General features: G+C 41.7%; 1 protein-coding gene across 1 annotated transcript in view; it reads right to left on the bottom strand.

Moving 5' to 3' along the window:
* The window catches only part of DNAH3 (dynein axonemal heavy chain 3), a 355,798-nt gene that overhangs the window by 290,473 nt on the left and 41,390 nt on the right, over nt 1-23,935 (bottom strand). Inside the window, exon 3 of the mRNA XM_063430376.1 lies at nt 10,528-10,623. Coding sequence (XP_063286446.1) covers nt 10,528-10,623 — 96 coding nt within the window. The remainder of the gene's footprint in view (nt 1-10,527; nt 10,624-23,935) is intronic.

The raw sequence follows: 23,935 nt of genomic DNA, 5'->3' as shown, positions 1-23,935 counted from the left end.
TACTACCCTAAGCACTGCCGTTCTTGTGAACAATAGCTTGCCAATTCCATTTACTAGGCGAAATAAACATAAAGTTGGTCTCAATGAATAATTTACTAAAACACTATTTCCTTCATTCAATGAAGAGATGAGTTTTAATCAATTTCTATACAGATGAATTCCATAGCTGTACTCAGATTATTCTATTTAACCCCTTAAGGACTGAGGCAGTTGTACAAGTTGTGATCAAAACAAAACGTAATACAAAACGAAATATTTGTGCTATATGTCTGTTCAACCATAATTCACCTCTTTCATATTATGTGCACCCACACTTATTATATATCATTTTGTTCAGGATGAACAGGACTTTCATGTTACATCAAATATTTTTATATGAAACATAATTTAATATGAATAAAATATCAAAATAATTTAAAATGAAGACATTTTTTATTATTTTATTATTTCTTTAGTTCTGCATGGCATTTTAACTGTGATAATGTCATAATACTGTTAGCTGTTACTGCAATAAAGTACACATATTTGTATTCAGCGATGTTCCACTGGTAAAACAGTACCCCCAATGTACAGGTTTTATAGTGTTTTGGAAAGTTACAGGGTCAAATATAGCACATTACATTTTTCATTTTTTTCACATTGAAATTTACCAGACTGGTTACGTTGCCTTTGAAACTGTAAGGTAGCCCAGGAATGAAAATGGCATACCATTTGCAAAAGTAGACAACCCAGGGTATTACAAATGGGGTATGTCCAGTCTTTTTAGTAGCCACTTAGTCACAAACACTGGCCAAAGTTAGCGTTCAATTTAGTTTTTTGCATTTTTCACACACAAACAAATATGAACGCTATCTTTGGCCAGTGTTTCTGACTAGGTGGCTACTAGAAAAGACTGGACCCCATTTGTAATACCTTGGGTTGTCTACTTTTGCAAATGTTATGCCATCATGGGGGTAATTTTTATTCCTGGGCTACCATTTGGTCTCAAAGGCAACATAACTAGTCTGGCAAATTTCAATGTGTATAAACTGAAAAATGTAATGTGCTATATTTGAACGCTAATTTTTGCCAGTGTTTGTGACTAAGTGGCTACTAAAAAAAACTAGACATACCCATTTGCAATACCTTGAGTTGTCTACTTTTGCAAATGGTATGCCATCATGGGGGTAATTCTCATTACTGGGCTACTATACGGTGTCAAAGGCAACATAACCAATCGGGCAAATTTCAATGTGAAAAAATAGGAAATTCAAGCCTTACATTTGATTCAGTAACTTTTGAAAACACCATAAAACCTGTACATGGGGATACTGTTATACCGAGGAGACTTTGCTGAACGCAAATATTAGTGTTTCAAAACAGTAAAACGTATTACAACTTTGATATTGTCAGTGAAAGTAGTTTGGGTGAGAAAAATGCAAAACACTGCATTTTACTGACGATGTCATTGTTGTGATATGTTTTGCTGTTTTTAAACACTTGTGTTCAGCGAAATCTTCCGAGTAAAACCGTACCCCCCATGTACAGGTTTTATGGTGTCCTGGGAAGTTACAAGCTTAAATATAGGGCTTGCGAGACAAATTCTCTGGACTTTCTGCCTGGGCTGTCGGGCAGGTCCCTCAGATTGTAATTAATAAAATGACTTAACTATGTAAAATTATTATCTAAATATATTTGTGTGAGGGGCAAATAAGGCCGTATATAGGAAGGGGGAAATAAGTCGGTTGTGGTGTGCCGGAAACTACATCGTGGTAGGCCTGTAATAAAAGAGGGCCCACCCATGAGGTGTAATGAAAAGTATAAATTAGAGGGAGTGGTGGGTGGGGACATGCGAATCGATAAAAAACGTACGGGAAGGAGGAAGGTGAGTAGGGGGTTTAAGTAGGGAACAAGCCCCTCCCACAACTGCAGGCCAAGCCTTTACATTTGTGTGAGGGGCCGTATAGAAAGGGGGAAATAAGGCGGTTGTGGTGTGCCGGAACCGACGTCGTGGTAGGCCTGTAATAAAAGAGGGCAAAAATAGATGCCTGCCAGAAAAACTTAAAAACAATCAACAAAACCTTAATTGCCTACCTGTATGGTAAACGCCGAGCGAGTAATTAGGTGCCCAGCGCTTTATCCGGCACTCCAAATTGGGCAAGGGGAAGTAAGGGCTGTTAAACGTGTTGGCCAACTAGGGAAAACTAAGTGTGGGGTAGAGAGGGTAAACTATAGACTGCATGAATAGGTGAGACTTCCTGAGACAATGCTGCAAGATGACGTGGTTGCTATGGGAAATATGTGGGACCCCAAGAAACTGTGAAAGCAGGTATAGAGGCTCGACGACTACCTGACAGTCACTTAGCTGAAAAAGAGACTAGCGTCCCCCAAGTCCAGCCTACCTTACATTCGTGATTAAAAACGGTTGATCCAAAAGAAGGCGAAAAACCCAGTTTTAAGCGCTCTCCAATTTGCAACAAGCTAGGGAAAAATTCCTTCTTGACCCCAAAATGGCAGTTGGATTTATCCTTGGATCAAGCAGTTATTGCCCAACATTGAAGGTTGATGACAGGCATGAAATAGGTCTGATAGTGATTGAAATCATTGGATGTTGATGGGAAATCTGTAAATTTAAATTCCCGGAACCTGAAACACCTTGAGCATGGTAATAAACTGGTATGCGGACATGAAACTGTGTGTGAATGGAAACCTGTACAACATGTGAAGTTGTAGGCTGGATAGGTAGAGTTGATGCAAGTTAGAGTTGGCAGAAAGAAAAGCGAAAAACGATTGCAAACAGCATATCCACAGAGACAGTAACAGTATTTGTGAGAAAGGAGCCTCAAAGGGGAAGAAGGTCCTAACACATGTGCCGCGAGTGGGAGAAAAAACAGACGTGAAAAGATGACCACAAGCTAACAAAGCTGGCAGCCTGTGATCAGGCCCTGAAACGCAGGAAATGGTAACGACTACGGGAGAGGCTGTAGGCAGAGCCACGTTGGAATGCGAAGAGGATGCACAGGACCGATCATACGAAAAAAAGAGGCGCCGGAAGACTGGCTCAGATCCAGCCAAAGCGGCAGATGCCGGTAACCCTAAACTGCCATCCGACACCGCCCCATAGACGACAGCAGCGAAGACAACCAGAGGGGTGAACAACGGCCCGGGTGGAAAAATATCACGCCGACGCCTAGCAGCGGAGACCTGCTAGAACAAAAAGAAAAAACTCCAATGTGCGTGTGTTGTATGAAAAGTGTGAGCGTGCGGGCTGGCATACTAGCTAATGCCAAAAGGCGAAGCAATTAGAAACTAGGTTTGGTGACAGGTGAGGCCCTGCTAGATGCCAAGCGGCGTGAGAGGCTCTATCTATGAGTTGGCGCGAGGGGATAACGTGGCCACTGAAACGTTGTGGCGGGGTGTTGGCCTCTCAGTGACAGCTAAACATAAGATAGAATGGGAGTGACAGGTGAGGCCCTCCCTATGCCACAATGCGAGGCGACTAACTATGATTTGGCCCGAGGGGCGTAGTAACACTAACCTAAGGGGCGGGACCACTAACTTAAGGCGAAGAAGCCAGGGGGAGAATTACAACTAGTGGACACCTAGGACCCTGACAGCCAGCAACAGCTAACTAAGAGGGGAGGGTAACGAGTTAGAGAGGGGATGCACTGTGCGAGTGAAAAGAAAAAAGAGGGGGCAGGGTACGAGGAAGAATCGTAGGGACGACCACAACTGGAGGGCAGAGTGAGCCCTTCGGAGTCCAGGTGGTCAGGCTGTATGGGGTACGCAAGTAGGAAAAAAAAAAAAAAGAATGCGCCTACGCGTGTAAAACCCACAGGGCTCACAAAAAGGCCAGAACGTGCGCTTGGTAGCAAAACATAACGATCCGTCTGGAAGAATAATGCAGCCCAAGTATGGTGGGCAGGCGTGGCAGCCAAACAGGAAAAAGAAAACCTGAAACTAAACGCGGGACAGACGCTTGCGACGGGACCGAAAAACGCTTGTGAACAGCAACTACGAAGCGTAAGAGCGCGTACCGACGCAGCAAGAAAAGGAAACTATAATGGGATAAATTATCCATCTAAGTTATATAGGTATATATATTTACATTTTTATTTTTATATATTATTAAAATTCCCACTTGCAAAGTCTGGATTGAGGGCGCTGTGCAGCTAAGCGCCCACTAACACTTTTGCACACAATCCCAATGAGAGTAACATTGGAGGCTCTGGATTTAAGGAACAATATGGAAAACAGACATCCAGAATTCAGCTACAATGATTCTGATATAATAAAAATATATATATATTTTTTTTTTTTTTTTTTTTTAATGGGGAAAGCAAATGAAAAATAGAATAACAGGACACGAAAAAAAAGTTAAAAGTACATGAGAAGGTATGCGGGGCGCCCACATGGGAGCATGATAGGTAGTGAGAGAAGCCCGACATGCAACCACGAATCCCCACGATGGACAGCATAGCAAAGGGGCCCCTTGCATGGCCAGGCAAGCAGGACCCACCGACGACACCCCTGCTGAACAGGAGCATGCAACGAGAAACAGCCACAAGCATCTGGATGGAGGGAGAGGGGACAACCACCGATACAGGATCCAGCCTCCCCCCCAGAAACACCCGTGGAAAGGCACAGGAGACCCACGGCGCAGAACACTCAGAAATGACCACGGACAGAACGAACCGGTGAGGGAAAAACCGGCAGGCTAGGTAAGAAGAAACCACGAGGGTGCAGATGGCGACCGGAAATAGCGACATGCGAATCGCTAAAAAACGTACGGGAAGGAGGAAGGTGAGTAGGGGGTTTAAGTAGGGAACAAGCCCCTCCCACAACTGCAGGCCAAGCCTTTACATTTGTATAATTTAAATATATACGCTTATATATAAATATATATATATATATATATATATATATATATAACATCATTCTAAAAGTATTTTGAATTTAATATATATAAGAACAAATTAAAACTGGTATCTAATTTTCCCCTTGCAGGCACTGCGTAAGCCGGCTATTCCAGCCATGTGTACGCGAGGACCCCACGATTACATGGCCGGGGGGGGGGGGGGAGGAGCCGGAACAGCGGCTCCTCCCCCCCGGCCATGTAATCGTGGGGTCCTCACGTACCCATGGCTGGAATAGCCCAGACCCCCGCTGTTCCGGCTCCTCCCCCCCCCCCCGGCCATGTAATCGTGGGGTCCTCGCGTACACATGGCTGGAATAGCCGGCTTACGCAGTGCCTGTTTGCAGGTTTTTATTTAGACCTAAGCAGTTTTTGTGTGTATCAATGTAAACAGGTTTTTGTATGGAATATGTTTGTATGTGGTGTTGGCGTTTGAATTTAAGCATGCATTTATGTGTAGTGTTGGTTTTTGAATGCAGGGGTGTGTATACATATAATGTTGGTGTTTAACACAGACGTGTATTTGTATGTTGTGCTGAAGCTTGAATGCAGGGGTGTATTTGTGTGTAGTGTTAGCGTGTGAATGTTGAGATGTATGCACAAATACACACACAAACACACACGTAGATATGCACACAACCTGACACACAAATACACAACCTGACACACATACTGAGAATGTACAGATACACTGAAACACACAAAGACAATACAGCTACACACTGACACACATACAGACACACATCCTGACATACACAAAGATACAAACACTGAGACACATGCAGTTACACAGACACACACTTCATACAGATACACACATATATATATACACAACACACACTGACACACACAGATACACACAATGACAACCTATAGATACACACACACACACACAGAGATATACAGACACATAGAGACAGACAAACTGACACACAAACATACACTGATAGACATACTTACACAGACACATAAACTGACAGACATGCTGACACATTCACCAACACACACACCAACATATTGACACAAAGAGCCATACTGATACAGACATGCACACACTGACATACATATGGACACACAGTAACACATACACTGACAGACATACTGACACATTCACAGACACACACACAAAATTTACACTATTAAATCCACCCTTCCTACCTTGGAGGGTGGCTTTCCCACTTGTGGCTGAAGGTGCTGGGAGTTGGGGTCTGGCTAGCTCGGCCCAGACCCCCACCGCTCTGCCTCTTCTCCCTCCTGCGCGCTCCTCTCATTATTGGAGAAAGTGACTGCCACAGGCGTCACTTCCTCCCAGCTGGCTGCCGAAAAGCAAGAGGGCCCGGTCGCGCTCTTAAAGCGCCAGAGCGCAGAACCGGGCCCCTGCTGACAGAAGCCCACCGGGTGGCCCTTAGTGCATGGGCCACCCAGTGGGCCTCCTTAGTGCGCGGCTGCACCGGCGGTGGGAGAAATGCTTGAGGCCAGCGGGGCCCACGGTGCAGCTGCTTCGGGCCCCCCAGGAGTAACTGGGCCCGGGGCAGCTGCCCCGTTTGCACCGCGGTAAAGACGGCCCTGGAGACTGGCTAGGCCACTCCAGGACCTCAATGTGCTACTTGAAGCACTCCTTTGTTGCCTTGGCTGTGTGTTTTGGGTAATTGTCATGCTGGAATACCCATCCACAACCCATTTTCAATGCCCTGGCAGAGGGAAGGAGGTTCTCATCCAAGATTTGACGGTACATGGCCTTGTCCATTGTACCTTTGATGAGGTGCAGTTGTCCTGTCCCCTTAGCAGAAAAACATCCCCAAAGCATAATGTTTCCACCTCCATGTCTGACAGTGGGTATAGTGTTCTTGGGGTCATAGGCAGCATTCCTCCTCCTCAAAACATGGCGAGTTGAGTTGATGCCAAAGAGCTCGATTTTGGTCTCATCTGACCACAACACTTTCACCTAGTTCTCCTCTGAATCATTCAGATGTTCACTGGCAAATTTCAGATGGGCCTGTACATGTGCTTTCTTGAGCAGGGGGACCTTGTAGGTGCTGCAGGATTTCAGTCCATCATGGCGTAGCATGTTACCAATTGTTTTCTTGGTGACTATGGTCCCAGCTGCCTTGAGGTCATTAACAAGATCCTCCCGTGTAGTTCTGGGCTGATTCCTTAACATTCTCATGATCACTGAAACTCCACAAGGTGAGATCTTGCATGGAGCACCAGACCAAGGGAGACTGACAGTTATTTTGTGTTTCTTCCATTTGCAAATAATCGCACCAACTGTTGTCACCTTCTCACCAAGCTGCTTGGTGATGGTCTTGTAGCCCATTCCCATTCCTACAGATGTCTACAATTTTGTCCCTAAAAATAGAAAATGAATCCAGGCACTCCAAATGAATTCCAAGAAAAAGGCAATTTATTGGAACCAGCAGCTACAAAGCGACGTTTCAACCCCTAAGGGTCTTTATCAAGCAATACAATTTTGTCCCTGACATCCTCTTTGGTCTTCTTCATGCTGGAGAGTTTGGAATCTGATTGATTGCTTCTGTGGACAGGTGTCTTTTATACAGGTAATGGGCTGAGATTAGGAGCATTCCCTTTAAGAGAGTGCTTTCATATCTCAGCTCGTTACCTGTATAAAAGACAGCTGGGAGCCAGAAATCTTGCTGATTGTTCAAATATTTATTTCACTCTTTGACATGCAAATCAATTTATAACTTCTTGACATGCGTTTTTCTGGATTTTGTTGTTGTTATTCTGTCTCTCACTGTTAAAATACACCTACCATTAACATTATAGACTGATCATTTCTTTGTCAGTGGGCAAACTCAGCAGGGGATCAAATATTTTTTTCCCTCACTACATACATTACACAGTGCCTGTGTTATTGGATTGTATGTTCTTGTTTTTTGTTTTTTTTTCGTCTTGCAAACAGCACATGTTAAAGGTATAGTTGATCGGACTAGAAAGAACCTCAAATTCCCATGCAAAGTCAAATCTAGACTTCTATACTGAAAGACTGGTGGCTGCTGACCTGTATACATAGTGTAGGCATTGTAAGAGTCCATGTGTTGGTTTGCAGTGAAAGCAACCTACGTCCTACCATATATGAGAGGACTAATGGCTAATGTTTAAATATTGCCACTCTGATCCGCAGCCTCATGAAAACAAGTGTGATTTTTGGCCAGTATTTCATAATCCAATCACTCCTTTTTTAAAACAAGACAACTAAGTTGGGTATTTAATTTAGCACCATTGAAAATAAAAACAATATTTTGATGTGAAATAAACTGATCTGGGGGTGTTTAAAATGTTAATAGGCTGAACCTTATACTATTTACTTTGAAGCAAAGGAGCCAGCAGTACTAATGTTTCATAGATGATACCATGCATGCAAATAAAGATAAGCAGGTATAAGAAAATAAATATTAATGAATAAAATAGATTCTACTAACACTGGCTCTGATAAAACCAAGTACTTTGATGATAATTTCAAATTAGATCTGTGTTCTACCTATTTTCAAAGTCACAGCTCACTTCACCTTTTCTATGCTTTAAAATCTTCTCAAGTGGCTGCTTCTCGTATATCTGGCTAATTCGGAGAAAATTACATCCAATGGTTTCATTTCATCCTTAGTCAATAAAATTCAGCTCTCGGGGGACAGAGAACAAATGTATCTGCTTTCCTTCTTTCGAGTTTTATTTTTTAAGGGAATTTAGAGATAACTACAAATATGAGATTTCTTCACGTTAGATAAACAAACTTGAATACCCATAGAGTGCGGAACAGGGTATTTCATACAACAGTGCGTTCCAGTAAGATATATATATACCTGCATATTATTATTATATATAAATTAAATAGGCATTACATTTACATTTAATAAAATCCAACTCAGAGACAGATATAGATTTTTGTGATTTCAATGAAAATGAAAAAATCTCTAATACGACATTCACTACTCAATGTTTAAAAAAAATATATAAAAATGTAAAAAGTGAGTATGTATAGCCCGCAGCAGCAGAATTCACAGTAATATAATAAGAGCATCGGTAGCTATATCCCCTATATATAGATACTGCTTATTTCAGAGGTTTAGTAAGGACATGCCATGGGCTATTCCTCGTCAGTCAATCAGTTACAACATGAATCAGGTTATCTCGCTAATGCAGTGTCGCCATTTGAGATTAATAGTTCTCATAATGAAAATCACAGAAAAATACAATACAGTTGATGGAAGTTTCACTGTTTTATAGATGGATCTTCGGGGAGTGTGTACGTAAGCAGGTTTGCTATAAAACCCCAGCAGCTGGGAAATACGCCTTCTATAATTTACATTTGCTGCTTAGCTGGGGAAGTTCTAATGCACAGGAAGCACTGTTGGGAACTAAATTCCCTCATCAGATCTTGAGATTAGCTAGCGTTCCTTTACAAGCAGGGACGTCGGGCATTCATTTGCAATTCTGAAAAGTCTGCTTCAACCACGCACACCTGGGAGTGATGGCCATGTGCGTTTTATCAGGGGATTGTGAGCCAGTAAAAAAAAAAAAAAAAAATGATTTTATTTATTGCAAAGCTAATGTTGCTGTAATGAAACTGAGCGTTCTAAAAGGAAACAAAATCATTTAAAGAGACAGTCACTCTAAGCACCATAGCCAGTGCATCTCTTTCTTATTATGGTGCAAAGAGACTATGGTCGTCACTACCTCGGGTTTGTGCGAAATAGTTTTGTGTGGCTTTAAACGGGTGCCGTCTCAATGCATGCTGGTAAGATGCCCCCAGAGCTCTCAGCCAGTCGTTACCACCTGAAGTTAAATGGATTTGCCGATTATGGCTCCTGAGGATAACCCTATTTTCTTGTAAAATCACTCTAAACCAGCTTGATGGAGGAGTGGAGGATGGAAATCCTAGCATTAGAATTACTATAATGAACTGAATTTTTATTAAAACATTTTTGATCATGGGTAAAGAAAACTTTGCAACCTGCAAATATAATGGTGTAGCCTAGCATCAAATGGAAGCACTCCATTCAATCAGCCATGACTGTCACAGGTGTTACTGTCAGCCAGATCGAACCGCAACATTCTCACACTGCAATGACAGAACCTTTCTTGGTATGCAACAAAAACACTATCTGAGAGTAGCAATGGGTGACTGCCAGCAAGACACAGCCTGAATGCTTCACTAGATCATTCATGTTGGCTTTCATGCATCTATACAATGGCAAGGTACAATGCCATTTAATTCTCATAATAGGGATTTTTTTTATTTTTAATTTTGGTTCAATCAAAAAGTAAATAGAAAAAAAAAGCAATATCTCTTTAATAAGGCAAAATGTGAAATTCAAATAACTATATCAGTGTTTGAATAAGGATAGCAATTATCAAACTTTGACATGTCCACACAATGTGCATGTGATGAATTGCACAGTTTTGAACAAAAATTGCATTTTATTATTCAGCAGGTGTGTAGAAAAATAATTAAGGTTGATTTGAGCCAAACAGCTAATTTCTTTACCATTGATAAACCGCTGTTTGCATTTGAAAAGGTGTTATTTTTGTTGGCACCTCTCTGCGACTATCACCTTGGAAACAGATATTGAAGTATATATTGTAAACGGCCACTTTCAGCTTAATACCCATACCTTATACAAGTCTGATGGCTCTTTAGCATATGCTGTAGGCCACGGCGGAAGCCCAGGTAGACCTCTTGAATGGCTCATATTGTGCACAGAAGCCACCTGTGACAAGAGAAAATAAAAAAGATTGAATGATAGTAGCTAAGTATATCATCATTGATATATAAAATATAGGCATTAGAGTATGGATTTTAAACAGAGTTGCTAAACTATGGCTCCTAAGTCACCTTACCAAATCCACTCATTGTGTACCTTTTCTCACCTCTCACTGAATTTGCTCACTGTGTTACCTCTTCTACCTCAGTGAATCTGCTTACAGTTTTGGAATTTAATTTATATATTTACAACATATTTTTTTTAGCCTATTATATGGATTAATTTTTCTTCTTTTCTAAACATTCAACAATTTCCTATTATACTTCATAGATTTACAGTTAAACATATGGCAAGTTCTACAGTTACTCTCCAAATACAATAGCAAGTTCTACATTCAAAATTACGATTGTTTTAATAACAGTATTTAGTATTATTCCAAGGTTTGGCAAGGTCTTGTGGTCTGTATCTAGGTGACCAAGCAGCAAGAATGGTGGCATTCCTTGTATTGCCTTGGAGCATTACAACCCCCGAGGTTCCTGTACCACTTGTGCAAAGGGAACTTCCATTTTGGATCTGGATTGCACTTATTGGCATTATCAGCCTGATGTGGAATTGGTACAGGTTCTCTCTGGAATGGCGCAAGTGAGCAAAATCTTTTTTAACACTTGAGCACGGACTAATTGAGGGGCAAGCGATTAAGGTTTCTCTGAGCTTTTGATCATTCTGAGAATACTTTTATTGTCTGTTTTTGATGCTTGGGGCTATTGGTCATAAAATGGTAGATCACAAGCACTCTAACGCATATGTTTACATGCATGTATCTGCTTTCTAAATCACACAATGGCGAAAAATATTAGTTGTTCAAAATAATGAGACCATGAAGAAGAAATTATTATAAATAGAAGGAAGATTCATTACTGGAAGACTAGGGCAAACCCTATAAAAAGTCAGCTTCTGTCTTTTTGTCAAGCAAGACCTTGAAGTCTAAGCTAGGTGGTGTATCGTGACATGAGGGTCTCATTCAGAAAAAGAATGCTAATATTCTTCATCTGAATGAAGTGGTTTTGCTGCCTAAATGCTGTCCCTCTTTTCTGCCAATGTAACACACTGCCATTTTAAAGAAAAGCAATATTTACATTTGGCCCTATACCGATTCTTTTCTCAGAAAACCATTAGAGGGACTCTTCACTGAAGACTTTCATTTGTTGAAAGTCTTCACGTTCAGTGTTGTTGAACGCTGTGATTGCTTCTTATTGAGAAACACTAGATTCAATTAACTGGCAGCAAGTTAGCCGGAAATAGAGTTGCATATCTTTAAACATCACCTACATATACACAGTTCCTACATATACATTGTTCCTGCCAGCCTCAATTGAACCGCTACTTTCTTACTCTGCTACCTCAACGACAGAACTGTGTTTGGTAGGAAACAAAAACACTACTGGAGAGTAGCAATGGGTGACTGCCATTAACGCGATTAGCCTCCACTAGATCATTCATGTTGACTTTCATTCATCTCTGCAATAACAAGGTACAAAGCCATTTTATTCTTATACTAAGGGCATTTTTTATTTTATTTTGCTTCTATCAAGAACTAAATGGAAAAAAGATTTACATCTGATTAATAAGGCGAAATATGACATTCAAATAACTACATCAACGCTTGAATAAGGATAACAATTATCAAATTTTGAAATGTTCATACAATGTGCATGTGATGATTTGCACCGATTGGAACAAAAATCACCTTTTATTATTCAGTGTGTTGACAAAATAATTAAGGTTGATTTTAGCCAAACAGCCAGTTTATTTTCCATTGATAAACCTATGTTTGCATTTAAAAAGGTGTTATTTGGAGTTACAGAGGAACACATGAAGCATGCTGTGTCGACGTTGTCAGGCAGGGCAAGGGGAAAGACTGTTTTTTTCTCCCCTTCCCAAAACAAGTATCAATCGATACAAGAGAGAATGGACGAATCCCCTAAGAGCTGTGAGTCTAAAGAGAGCTTAATACAAGTCCAAGCAAGTGTAACAGAAGAAACGCTGTCTAATTACTTGGACAAATTCACAGACAAATTTAGAGAAGACATTGCAGCCAGTATGACAGAAATAAAACAATATAAAAAATATTTTAAAAAAAATATGCAAAAAAATGAACCGCTATGGAACTTAATTTTGCTAAGATGGAGACGCAATATACTCACCTGCAGGAAATGAACACAATGATGGAAAAGAAAATAATCTCTCTTAAACCCAAATAAATTATTTGGAAGATCGCTCTAGACAAGGGTTCTCAACCCAGTCCTCAAAGACCCCTACCAGTCCAGGATTTAGGGATTACCTGGGTGTGTCTAAGGTGTTTAGAAAAGGAAAAAAATACACCTTAGAGAAATTTTAAAATATTCTGATATTTCAAGACCTTTCAAATATATAACCAGAAATTGGCGAAGAGGATTTATCCTCATATTAGCCATGCTGAGACAAAATAATAATATCTATAGATGGGTAGAGATGTCCCGAATAGTTCGCTGGTGAATAGTTCCTGGCGAACATAGCTTGTTCGTGTTCGCCACGGCGGGCGAACATATGCGATGTTCGGTCCGCCCCCTATTCGTCATCATTGAGTAAACTTTGACCCTGTACCTCACAGTCAGCAGACACATTCCAGCCAATCAGCAGCAGACCCTCCCTCCCAGACCCTCCCACGTCCTGGACAGCATCCATTTTAGATTCATTCAGAAGCTGCATTCTTAGTGAGAGGAGGGACAGTGTAGCTGCTGCTGATTTAATAGGGAAATCAATAGCTAGGCTAGTGTATTCAGTGTCGACTACAGTCCTGAAGGACTCATCTGATCTCTGCTGTAAGGACAGCACCCCAAAAAGCCCTTTTTAGGGCTAGAACATCAGTCTGCTTTTTTTTTTTCCTGTGTAAGCTACCGTATATACTCGAGTATAAGCCGACCCGAATATAAGCCGAGGCCCCTAATTTTACCCCAAAAAACTGGGAAAACTTATTGACTCGAGTATAAGACTAGGGTGGGAAATGCAGCAGCTGCTGGTAAATTTCTAAATAAAATTAGATCCTTAAAAAAATTATATTAATTGAATATTTATTTACAGTGTGTGTATATAATGAATGCAGTGTGTGTATGAGAATGCAGTGTGTGTGTATGAGAATGCAGTGTGTGTGTATGAGTGCAGTGTGTATATGAATGCAGTGTGTGTGTATGAGAATGCAGTGTGTGTATGAGTGCAGTGTGTGTGTATGAATGCAGTGTGTGTGTATGAGAATGCTGTGTGTATGAGTGCAGTGTGTGTGTATGAATGCTGTGTGTATGAGAATGCAGTGTGTATGAGTGCAGTGTGTGTGTATGAGTGCAGTGTGTGTATGAATGCAGTGTGTGTGTATGAGTGCAGTGTGTGTGTATGAATGCTGTGTGTGTATGAATGCTGTGTGTATGAGTGCAGTGTGTGTGTGTATGAGTGCTGTGTGTGTGTGTATGAGTGCAGTGTGTGTGTGTGTGTATGAGTGCAGTGTGTGTGTGTATGAGTGCAGTGTGTGTGTATGAATGCTGTGTGTGTGTGTATGAATGCTGTGTGTATGAGTGCAGTGTGTGTGTGTATGAGTGCTGTGTGTGTGTATGAATGCAGTGTGTGTGTATGAATGCAGTGTGTGTGTGTATGAATGCAGTGTGTGTGTGTATGAGTGCAGTGTGTGTGTATGAGTGCAGTGTGTGTGTATGAGTGCAGTGTGTGTGTATGAGTGCTGTGTGTGTGCATGAATGCAGTGTGTGTGTATGAATGCAGAGTGTGTGTATGAATGCAGTGTGTGTATGTGTGTGTGTGTAATGCAGAGTGTGATGCAGAGTCTTGGTGGGGGGTGGGCATTTTTATTTTTTAATTATTATTTTAATATTTTTTTTGTTTCATTACATTTTTTATTATTATTATTTTTTTATTTTATTATTATTTTTATTTAATTATTATTTTTATTTTATTATTTTTATTTTTTTTATTATTAATATATATAATTTTTTTTCGTCCCCCCTCCCTGCTTGCTAGCTGGCCAGGGAGGGGGGCTCCTTCCCTGGTGGTCCAGTGGATGGGCACTGTGTAGGAGGGGGCTGTGGGGGCTGCAGAGAGATGTTACTTACCTTTCCTGCAGCTCCTGTCAGCTCTCTCCTCCTCCGCCGGTCCGTTCAGCACCTCGGTCAGCTCCCAGCTCGCGAGATTTACACTGTGAGCTGACAGAAGAGCTGAACGGACCGGCGGAGGAGGAGAGAGCTGACAGGAGCTGCAGGAAAGGTAAGTAGCATCTCTCTGCAGCCCCCACAGCCCCCAGTCTGTATTATGGCAATGCAAATTGCCATAATACAGACTATTGACTCGAGTATAAGCCGAGTTGGGGTTTTTCAGCACAAAAAATGTGCTGAAAAACTCGGCTTATACTCGAGTATATACGGTAATTGCAGTTGCCTGCCTGCCAGCGTGTGTGTCAGGCTCACAGCGTATACTGTGCCCACTTGCCCAGTGCCACCACTCATATCTGGTGTCACACTAGCTTGCATTTAAAAAAAACAAAAAACTTTTTTGACTGTAATATAATAGCAGTCAGTTTCCTTCACACGTGTGCGTTTCAGGGCCTGCCAGGGCACAGTGTCACACCAGTGCAACTCATATCTGGTGTAACAGTAGTGTACATTAAAAAAAAAAAATGTAATAGATTGAATAGCAGTTAGTTGTCTGCACGCGTGTGTGTCAGGCCTACAGCGTCTACTCTGCCAACTTCTGCCAGTGCACAGTGCCACTCATATCTGTTGTCACAGTAGCTTGCACATATAGGACCACTAATCGGAAAAAAAATGACAGGCAGAGGCATGCCACCCCGCTGGGGCTGTCGTGGTCGTGGTGCTGTGATTCCCTTTGACCCTAGAATAATGCCCAGTGTTCAGAGGCCACGTACCCTGAACTCGAAAAGTTCTGAGGACATAGTTGACTGGCTAACACAAGACACCCAATCTTCTACAGCTTCCGCTCGGAACCTTGACGCACCATCCTCCTCCAGCTTAGCTTCGGGCACCTCTCAAGTTACCACTCGCCCGCCTGCCGCCACCACCAACACTAGCACCACAGCCGCTTCACTTGATCTGTCTGAGGAGTTATTTACACATCAGTTGGAAGAGATGAGTGATGCGCAACCATTATTGCCAGAGGATGTAGATAACAGGGATATGTCTCAGTCAGGCAGCATTACACACATGGACGTACGGTGTGATGATGATGATGTTGTACCCACTGCTGCTTCCTTTGCTGAGTTGTCAGATACAAGTGAAGCGGTTGATGATGACGATGCGTCCGTGGATGTCATGTGGGTGCCCACTAGAAGAGAAGAAGAACAGGGGGAAAGTTCAGATGGGGAGACAGAGAGGAGGAGGAGACGAGTTGGAAGCAGGGGGAGGTCGTCGCAAGGAGCTAGTGGCACAGTCAGACAGCATGCATCGGCACCGCATGCTGTTGCCACCACCAGAATGCCGTCATTGCAGAGCTCAGCAGTGTGGCATTTTTTTGTGTGTCTGCCTCTGACAACAGCGATGCCATTTGCAACCTGTGCCAAAAGAAACTGAGTCGTGGGAAGTCCAACACCCACCTAGGTACAACTGCTTTGCGAAGGCACATGATCGCACATCACAAATACCTATGGGATCAACACATGAGTACAAGCAGCACACAAACTCAAAGCCGCCATCCTCCTCCTGGTCCAGCATCTTCAGCCACGTCAACCACTGCTGTCCTCCTTGCCCCCTCTCAACCATCCGCCACTCCGTCTCTCGCCTTGAGCAGTTCCTGCTCATCTGCCCACAGTCAGGTGTCTGTCAAGGACATGTTTGAGCGTAAGAAGCCAATGTCACAAAGTCACCCCCTTGCCCGGCATCTGACAGCTGGCTTGTCTAAACTCTTAGCCCGCCAGCTTTTACCATACAAAATTTGTAACTATTGGGACACCGCAGTGGAAGGTACCCGGACAAATTTCTTTGCACAAAAGGCAATCCCCAACCTGTACTCGATTGTGCAAAAGGAAATAATGGCATGTCTGGCACACAGTGTTGGGGCAAGGGTCCATCTGACCACTGATACCTGGTCTGCAAAGCATGGTCAGGGTAGGTATATCACCTACACTGCGCATTGGGTAAACCTGCTGACGGCTGCCAAGCATGGAATGCGTGGCTCTGCAGAGGAGTTGGTGACACCGCCACGACTTGCAGGCAGGCCTGCTGCCACCTCCTCTACTCCTCCTACTCCATCCTCTTCCATAACCTCCTCGGCTGAGTCCTCTTCTGCTGCTGCGTCTTGCTCCACATCAACGGCACCCCCCCCAGCTCCCCAGGTACTATTCCACATCCCGGATACGGCAGTGTCAAGCCGTCTTGGTGTTGACTTGCCTGAAAGCAGAGAGTCACACCGGACCAGCATTCCTGTCCGCCCTGAATGCACAGGTGGATCAGTGGCTGACTCCGCACCAACTGGAGATTGGCAAAGTGGTTTGTGACAACGGAAGAAATTTGTTGGCGGCATTGAATTTGGGCAAGTTGACACATGTGCCGTGCATGGCACATGTGTGTAATCTGATCGTACAATGCTTTGTGCATAAGTACACAGGCTTACAGGACGTCCTGAAGCAGGCCAGGAAGGTGTGTGGCCATTTCAGGCATTCCTACACGGCCATGGCGCACTTTTCAGATATCCAGCGGCGAAACAACATGCCAGTGAGGCGCTTGATTTGCGACAGCCCGACATGTTGGAATTCAACACTCCTAATGTTCGACCGCCTGCTCCAACAAGAAAAAGTCGACTATTTGTATGACCGGGGTGCTAGGACAGCCTCTGCGGAGCTGGGAATTTTTTTGCCATGTTACTGGACGCTCATGCGCAATGCCTGTAGGCTCATGCGTCCTTTTGAGGAGTTGACACACCTAGTCAGTCGCACCGAAGGCACCATCAGCGACATCATACCATTTGTCTTCTTCCTGGAGCGTGCCCTGCGAAGAGTGCTGGATCAGGCCGTAGATGAGCATGAAGAGGAAGAGGAAGAGTTGTGGTCACCATCACCACCAGAAACAGCCTTATCAGCATCGCTTGCTGGACCTGCGGCAACGCTGGAAGAGGATTGTGAGGAAGAGGAGTCAGAGGAGGAATGTGGCTTTGAGGAGGAGGAGGAAGACCAACCACAACAGGCATCCCAGGGTGCTCGTTGTCACCTATCTGGTACCTGTGGTGTTGTACATGGCTGGGGGGAAGAACATACCTTCAGTGAGATCACTGAGGACGAGGAACAGGACATGAGTAGCTTGGCATCCAACCTTGTGCAAATGGGGTCTTTCATGCTGTCGTGCCTGTTGAGGGACCCTCGTATAAAAAGGCTGAAGGAGAACGACCTGTACTGGGTGTCCACGCTACTAGACCCCCGGTATAAGCAGAAAGTGCCTGAAATGTTACCGAATTACCGCAAGTCGGAAAGTAACGGGAATCTAACAGGGGAAGAGGTGAAAGTCATCCTCCTCCTCCCACGACCACGCCGGCAAGGACAGGACGCTTTCAAGACGTGTTGTTGATGGAGGACATGCAGAGCTTTTTAAGTCCTACGCATCGCCACAGCCCTTTGGGGTCCACCCTCAGAGAACAACTCGACCGACAGGTAGCAGACTACCTCGCCTTAACTGCAGATATCGACACTCTGAGGAGCGATGAACCCCTTGACTACTGGGTGTGCAGGCTTGACCTGCGGCCTGAGCTATCCAATTTGCGATAGAACTTCTGGCCTGCCCCGCTTCAAGTGTCCTGTCAGAAAGGACCTTCAGTGCAGCAGGAGGTATTGTCACTGAGAAGAGAAGTCGCCTAGGTCAAAAAAGTCTAGATTACCTCACCTTTATTAAGATGAATGAGGGATGGATCCCGAAGGGACTGACAGTGGGCGATACATTCTACTAAAAAATGCCTGATGAGGGGGACATAACAGGGATTAAACTGATAAGAATAGTACTACTTAACGCACCACTCCTACCTGGTGGCACATTAGATTGCACGCGCAGTGCCCCAAATTTGAAGTAGGAGGACCGACCAAGCATCTTTTTCCATCTCCCGCTTCCTAAAATCAATGCCATATACACGTCCCCTGATAGGGGACGTAACAGGGATTAAACTGATAAGAATAGTACTATCTAACACACCTTATAATAACGCAGAGAGAGGCAACGCAGAGAGAGGAGTCTGAAGAAGAGGAGTGAGAGGAGGAAGGGGGCTTTGAGGAGGTGGAAGACCAAACACATCAGGCGTCCCAGGGGGCTTGTGGTCACCTTTCGGGGACCCTTGATGTTGTATGTGGCTGGGTGGAAGAAGAGACCTTCAATGACATCAGTGAGGACAAGGAAGGGGACATGGCTAGCTTGGTATCCAACCTTGTGCAAATGGGGAGTTTGCGGTTGTGCAAATGAACTGTTTGCGGTTGTTTGCGGTGCGTTAAACGGGGAGTTTGGTCTGTCACTGTGAAGCGGGCGTAACCCTTACACTGCCTGATCGATACAACATCATACCTGATGTTTTAAAGCACGTTATTCCAAACAATTTAGGAATGTTAGGTGATTTATGCCCTTTATGGATTAAAACCAGACTCTGCATCAACTATGTAATTTTCCATGGGAGTTTTGCCATGGATCCCCCTCCGGCATGCCACAGTCCAGGTGTTAGTCCCCTTGAAACAACTTTTCCATCACTATTGTGGCCAGAAAGAGTCCCTGTGGGTTTTAAAATTTGCCTGCCTATTGAAGTCTATGGCGGTTCGCCAGTTCGCGAACATTTGCGGAAATTTGCGTTCGCGATTCGTTAACGGAAAATTTTATGTTCGCCACATCTCTATAGATGGGGAGATCCCAAACTGCTGAAGGTCACATGGAATGACAGGGCAGAAATTTTTGATGCTCCAGAAAAACTCTTAAATTGGGCAAAAAATCTTAATATTACATGATTGTCAGAATGAAGAGGGGAGCGACAAGGAGAAAAAGAGGAGTATAAGTCTCCTTCTCCTCATTGTTTTTTGTTTGTTTTTTGTTCTCTGTGCTATATCTTAGAGAATTATTGTGACCAAGGTCATGAAAGAATCATTTATGGAAAAAACAAGAAAAAGGGATACAGCTACAAGCTATAAAATAAAAAAACAAACAGCACATAGTGATGTACAATTTAGTGAATAAGACACTGCAATGTTGGTTGCACTAACAGGATTTAACTGAGTAAGGCGCCTTGAAATCCACTGAGGGATAGTACTGGACTGCTTCCACTGTAGATGATGGTGACTGGTTGGCAGGCTCAGGATACTCTGAATGAAAACCAAGTTCAAAATACAGGAGTGTTGAAAAAGTGGATTTATTTTAGGCACAATTGCCCATAAAAGTAAAATATATAAAATATGAGATAAGATCTAATGCGTTTCGTCCAAGCCAGTGGACTTCATTAGAGATAAAAACACAATGTATAGTAGTACATGAAAAAACATCCATATAAACCACTTCCCCCCCAGTCCCATTAAATACACATTACACAAGGAGTTGATTGAAGATCAATCAGGTGTGGCTGTATTCCAGACGATTTCCATTGGTGGACCAAGTGGTGGAGCAATCTTACAGGGCTTTTGATTAACACCAACATGTGGACGCAATGTTCTTTTTTTTTCTGCTATTCATGTAAGAATCACTATAACTCAGTAATGTGTTCACTAATTCACTTTAGTAAGATATTGAACTATGGGTGTGATATATAGATATAAAGGGCTAAGGTATAAACAGTACATAATCACTTAGGAGTACAGTCAACTCTGTAAATTTTCGGGTTCCTTTATAGATAATAGCCAGGAAAATAGGGAGCAAAAGATTCCTAAGCGCACAGAATTATGAGAATGGTATTACGGGGGATAAAACGGATGTCTTAGTACTAAAATTAATACCTCACAGATTGTTAAAATGAATTGAGTGCACCACTCAACTCTTGAATTATTTTTTGTTTTTCTACACTTTTTATATCACAGTTCTGGAAGAATATAGTAGACCTATTAAAGTAAGGATAGGTGGTACAGAAGGGCTAAAGGTGAATAGTAAAATTTTTACTGGTAGGCCGTATTAAATAAATAAGTAAGCAATAATCACAGAGAGAAAATATACACAAACTCATAGGAGTTATATATAAAAGTGGACCCCTGCAGTTGGAATAGTAGTCAACAGAAGAGAGGTTTTGGGTATATGGTGTAAATTATATAAACCGTACTGATCACTATGGCAATTCTATTAGAAAAAGGTGGCAATGGACATGGATATGAATAAAGTTCATTTGACAATTGTATCATTCTCAGTAGTTATGTAACAATTAGAGAAGCTGGTACGGTTTCCCTTTAGTTTTTTTTTTTATTTTTTATTGTTTAGTTTGTTTCAGTTTTTTTTTTTTTAAGAGAATTATTATGACTCGGGTGAATGGAAGAATGATTCTAATTTAGTAATGTGTTTAATAATCTAGATAACAAGTTATTAAATTAATGGTGAATAAGGATTTATAGAATTATATAGGAGTACAGTCAACTTATAAAATTCTTCGTGTGTTTGTGTTTAGATAATAGAAACGAAAACAGTGTGCAATAGGTCCTTACGAGTATAAAAATTAGGATAGTGGTATTACAGATGAGACAATGGAAATAATGGATCTATGTTTTAAAATAAATAATTTACAGACCATTAGTAAGAAATGTGTACAATGTTTAGTTTCTAAAGTATTTCTGTACAATTTACTCTTCATATCATAGTTCGTACAGTTATATTTGGAGTCACATATATTTGGATTATAGTAGGTAAGCGGCAGTTACGGGTAGAGAGGTATCAGGTATATGATAGAAATATTGTTACCTGTACTGTTTAACAGGGAATGTATCTGGAAATATGGAGGTAACAGACATGGAAGGGAATTAAGAATAGCTGAGGTATATAATGTAATTAGACGTCAATGAAAACTTTTAGAAGTTGATACAGATGTTTAAACAGCAATTGGATAAATACTTGCAAAAACATAACATACAGGGATATCATTTCTAATTAGTGGGGTAATAGCTGCTTGATCCAAGGAGATATCTGACTGCTATTTTGGGGTCAAGAAGAAATTTTTTCCTAGTTTGTTGCAAAATTGGAAGCGCTACAGACTGTGTTTTTTGTCTTCTTTTGGATCAACAGCAAAAACATATGTGAGGAAGGCTGAACTTGATGTACGCAAGTCTCTTTTCAGCTATGTAACTATGTATACTGACAATTTCTTAGAGGGAGTTTTTTTGTTTTTGTTTTGTTTTTTTGTCCCTCTTTTGCATACGTATATTATGAAAAGAAGGAAAATATAGGTTGCGGTAGGTAAGAAATTTTTCTTGACTTAATGTAATTACATAAAATGAATTACTCAGTGTCCCTGCCATGCAGGACCCCCTCTTTTCCCCACCTAGTGTCCAGTAGTGAGACACAAAAACCGAAGGTATTGAGTTATATACTCAAATTTCATAAAATGACTCCAACCAGCCATAAAGTTGGAGGGAGGTCATTTCAGGCCAAGTTGGTCGAGCTGATCAATTAGCTACGTTTTATGTATTTGTGTTAAATTTTATGTAAGCACATCACTTTGGTTCTTGGGGGTTGTTCGCATGAAAATAAAATGGTTAGAATGATAACAGTGAACACCCAGGGCCTTAACTCGACAGCAAAAAGATCACTGTTCTATAATTTTTTGAATAGGGAAAAAATAGATGTAGGTTTCTTGCAAGCAACGCATTGGAGCACTAATAAGAATATTAAGTGGGGAGGAGTTGGAATTCCAACTCTAATTTATGCGTCTATTAAAGTATTTTTTTTTTTTTTTTAAACAGGGTTTTCTCAATCAATTAAACTTGATCTTATTTATAAATATGCAGATCCAGAGGGAAGATACCTTATCATTGTATGTCAAATCAATTAAATTAAATACACATTGGTTAACGCGTATCTGCCAAATTTGTCTCCAGTGGTCATACTGAAAAGAATTCTGGAACAAGTGGAACAAATAAAAAACGCCATTTGATTTTAATTGTGTACTAAACCCAAATAATGACAAGAAGTTAGCTAAAAATAAGATAATTAATCAAAATCTTATAAAAAATGTCCAAATATCTTACTAGTACTATACATAAATTTGACTATTTTGTCTGTTGGAGATCATTAACCCCTTTCCCCTCGACTGTCCCACAGGGTGGGACATTTTAATGTTCTCATTCTGATCATAGGTCCCACCTGGTGGGACATAGGAGTAGCATACAAGTTTGACGATCGTACGGCTCACCCAGAGGGACATAACGTTATTGGATAAAGGCAACTTTAAAAAAAACGCACCCACAAAGTGATTTCTATAAATAAATTTGGCAAATTTGGTGAACGACACTGACATTTTATCCGAGTGGAAAGGGTTAAATCCTGGCATATGAGAATTAACATATTTTTCAAGAGTCCACTGTTCACATTCAAGAATTTATATGGTTTAGGGTAATGCCTTAGCGGTAAATAATCTACAAAATAGCAATATAATCGTAAATACATGGTCAGATCACAATATAGTTAAGTGTTCGATGAAAGACCAATGGTCAATTAATAACAATAATACTTGGAAGATTAATGAGACCATCTGAGAAATATTCAAAATCTTATAAGGCAGAAAATCTTAGAAAACAATGTCAAATAAATTGAGAAATTAAAGATGAAATATTAAAATTGTTTTTATTTGGCCAAGACTTTGTGTTCCAACTTTAATGATGGAATGTTTCTTCATTCAGACGGATTCTTCTCATACTATGTGTGTCCATAGACAAACGTGTCATAAAGTTGCTCTCGGAAAATGGGTCTCGCTGGACAGGACAAGAAAACAGCTGCGTTTATACAAAGCTGAACCGCAGAAAATTTAGTGAGGGCTGAGCACTGCAGGGGAGTTTTGAGTAGTGTTAAGATTGGGAGGCTCTCCTGCTTAAAGATGAAATATTATAGTAAGGGTAATAGGGCAGATAGGATACTAACTCAGAGACTAAGGGAAAAAGTAGCAGACAATAAAATTACAAAAATTAGAAACGATACTGATGAGTTTTATACTCCAAAATCGATAGGCAAATGCTTTAATTCATTTTATAGTCAGTTATAGGATCTGCCGCCTTCTAACAGTCAAAAGGACAATTATTTGAATCAAATTAAATTTCCGTACATAATCGGACAATCAAAGAAAACAG

This window comes from Pelobates fuscus, chromosome 8 (genome assembly GCF_036172605.1).
Source record: "Pelobates fuscus isolate aPelFus1 chromosome 8, aPelFus1.pri, whole genome shotgun sequence".
Taxonomy (NCBI): Eukaryota; Metazoa; Chordata; class Amphibia; order Anura; family Pelobatidae; genus Pelobates; species Pelobates fuscus.
Note: the sequence above shows the minus strand (reverse complement) of the source record. Positions and strands in the feature narration are given on the sequence as shown.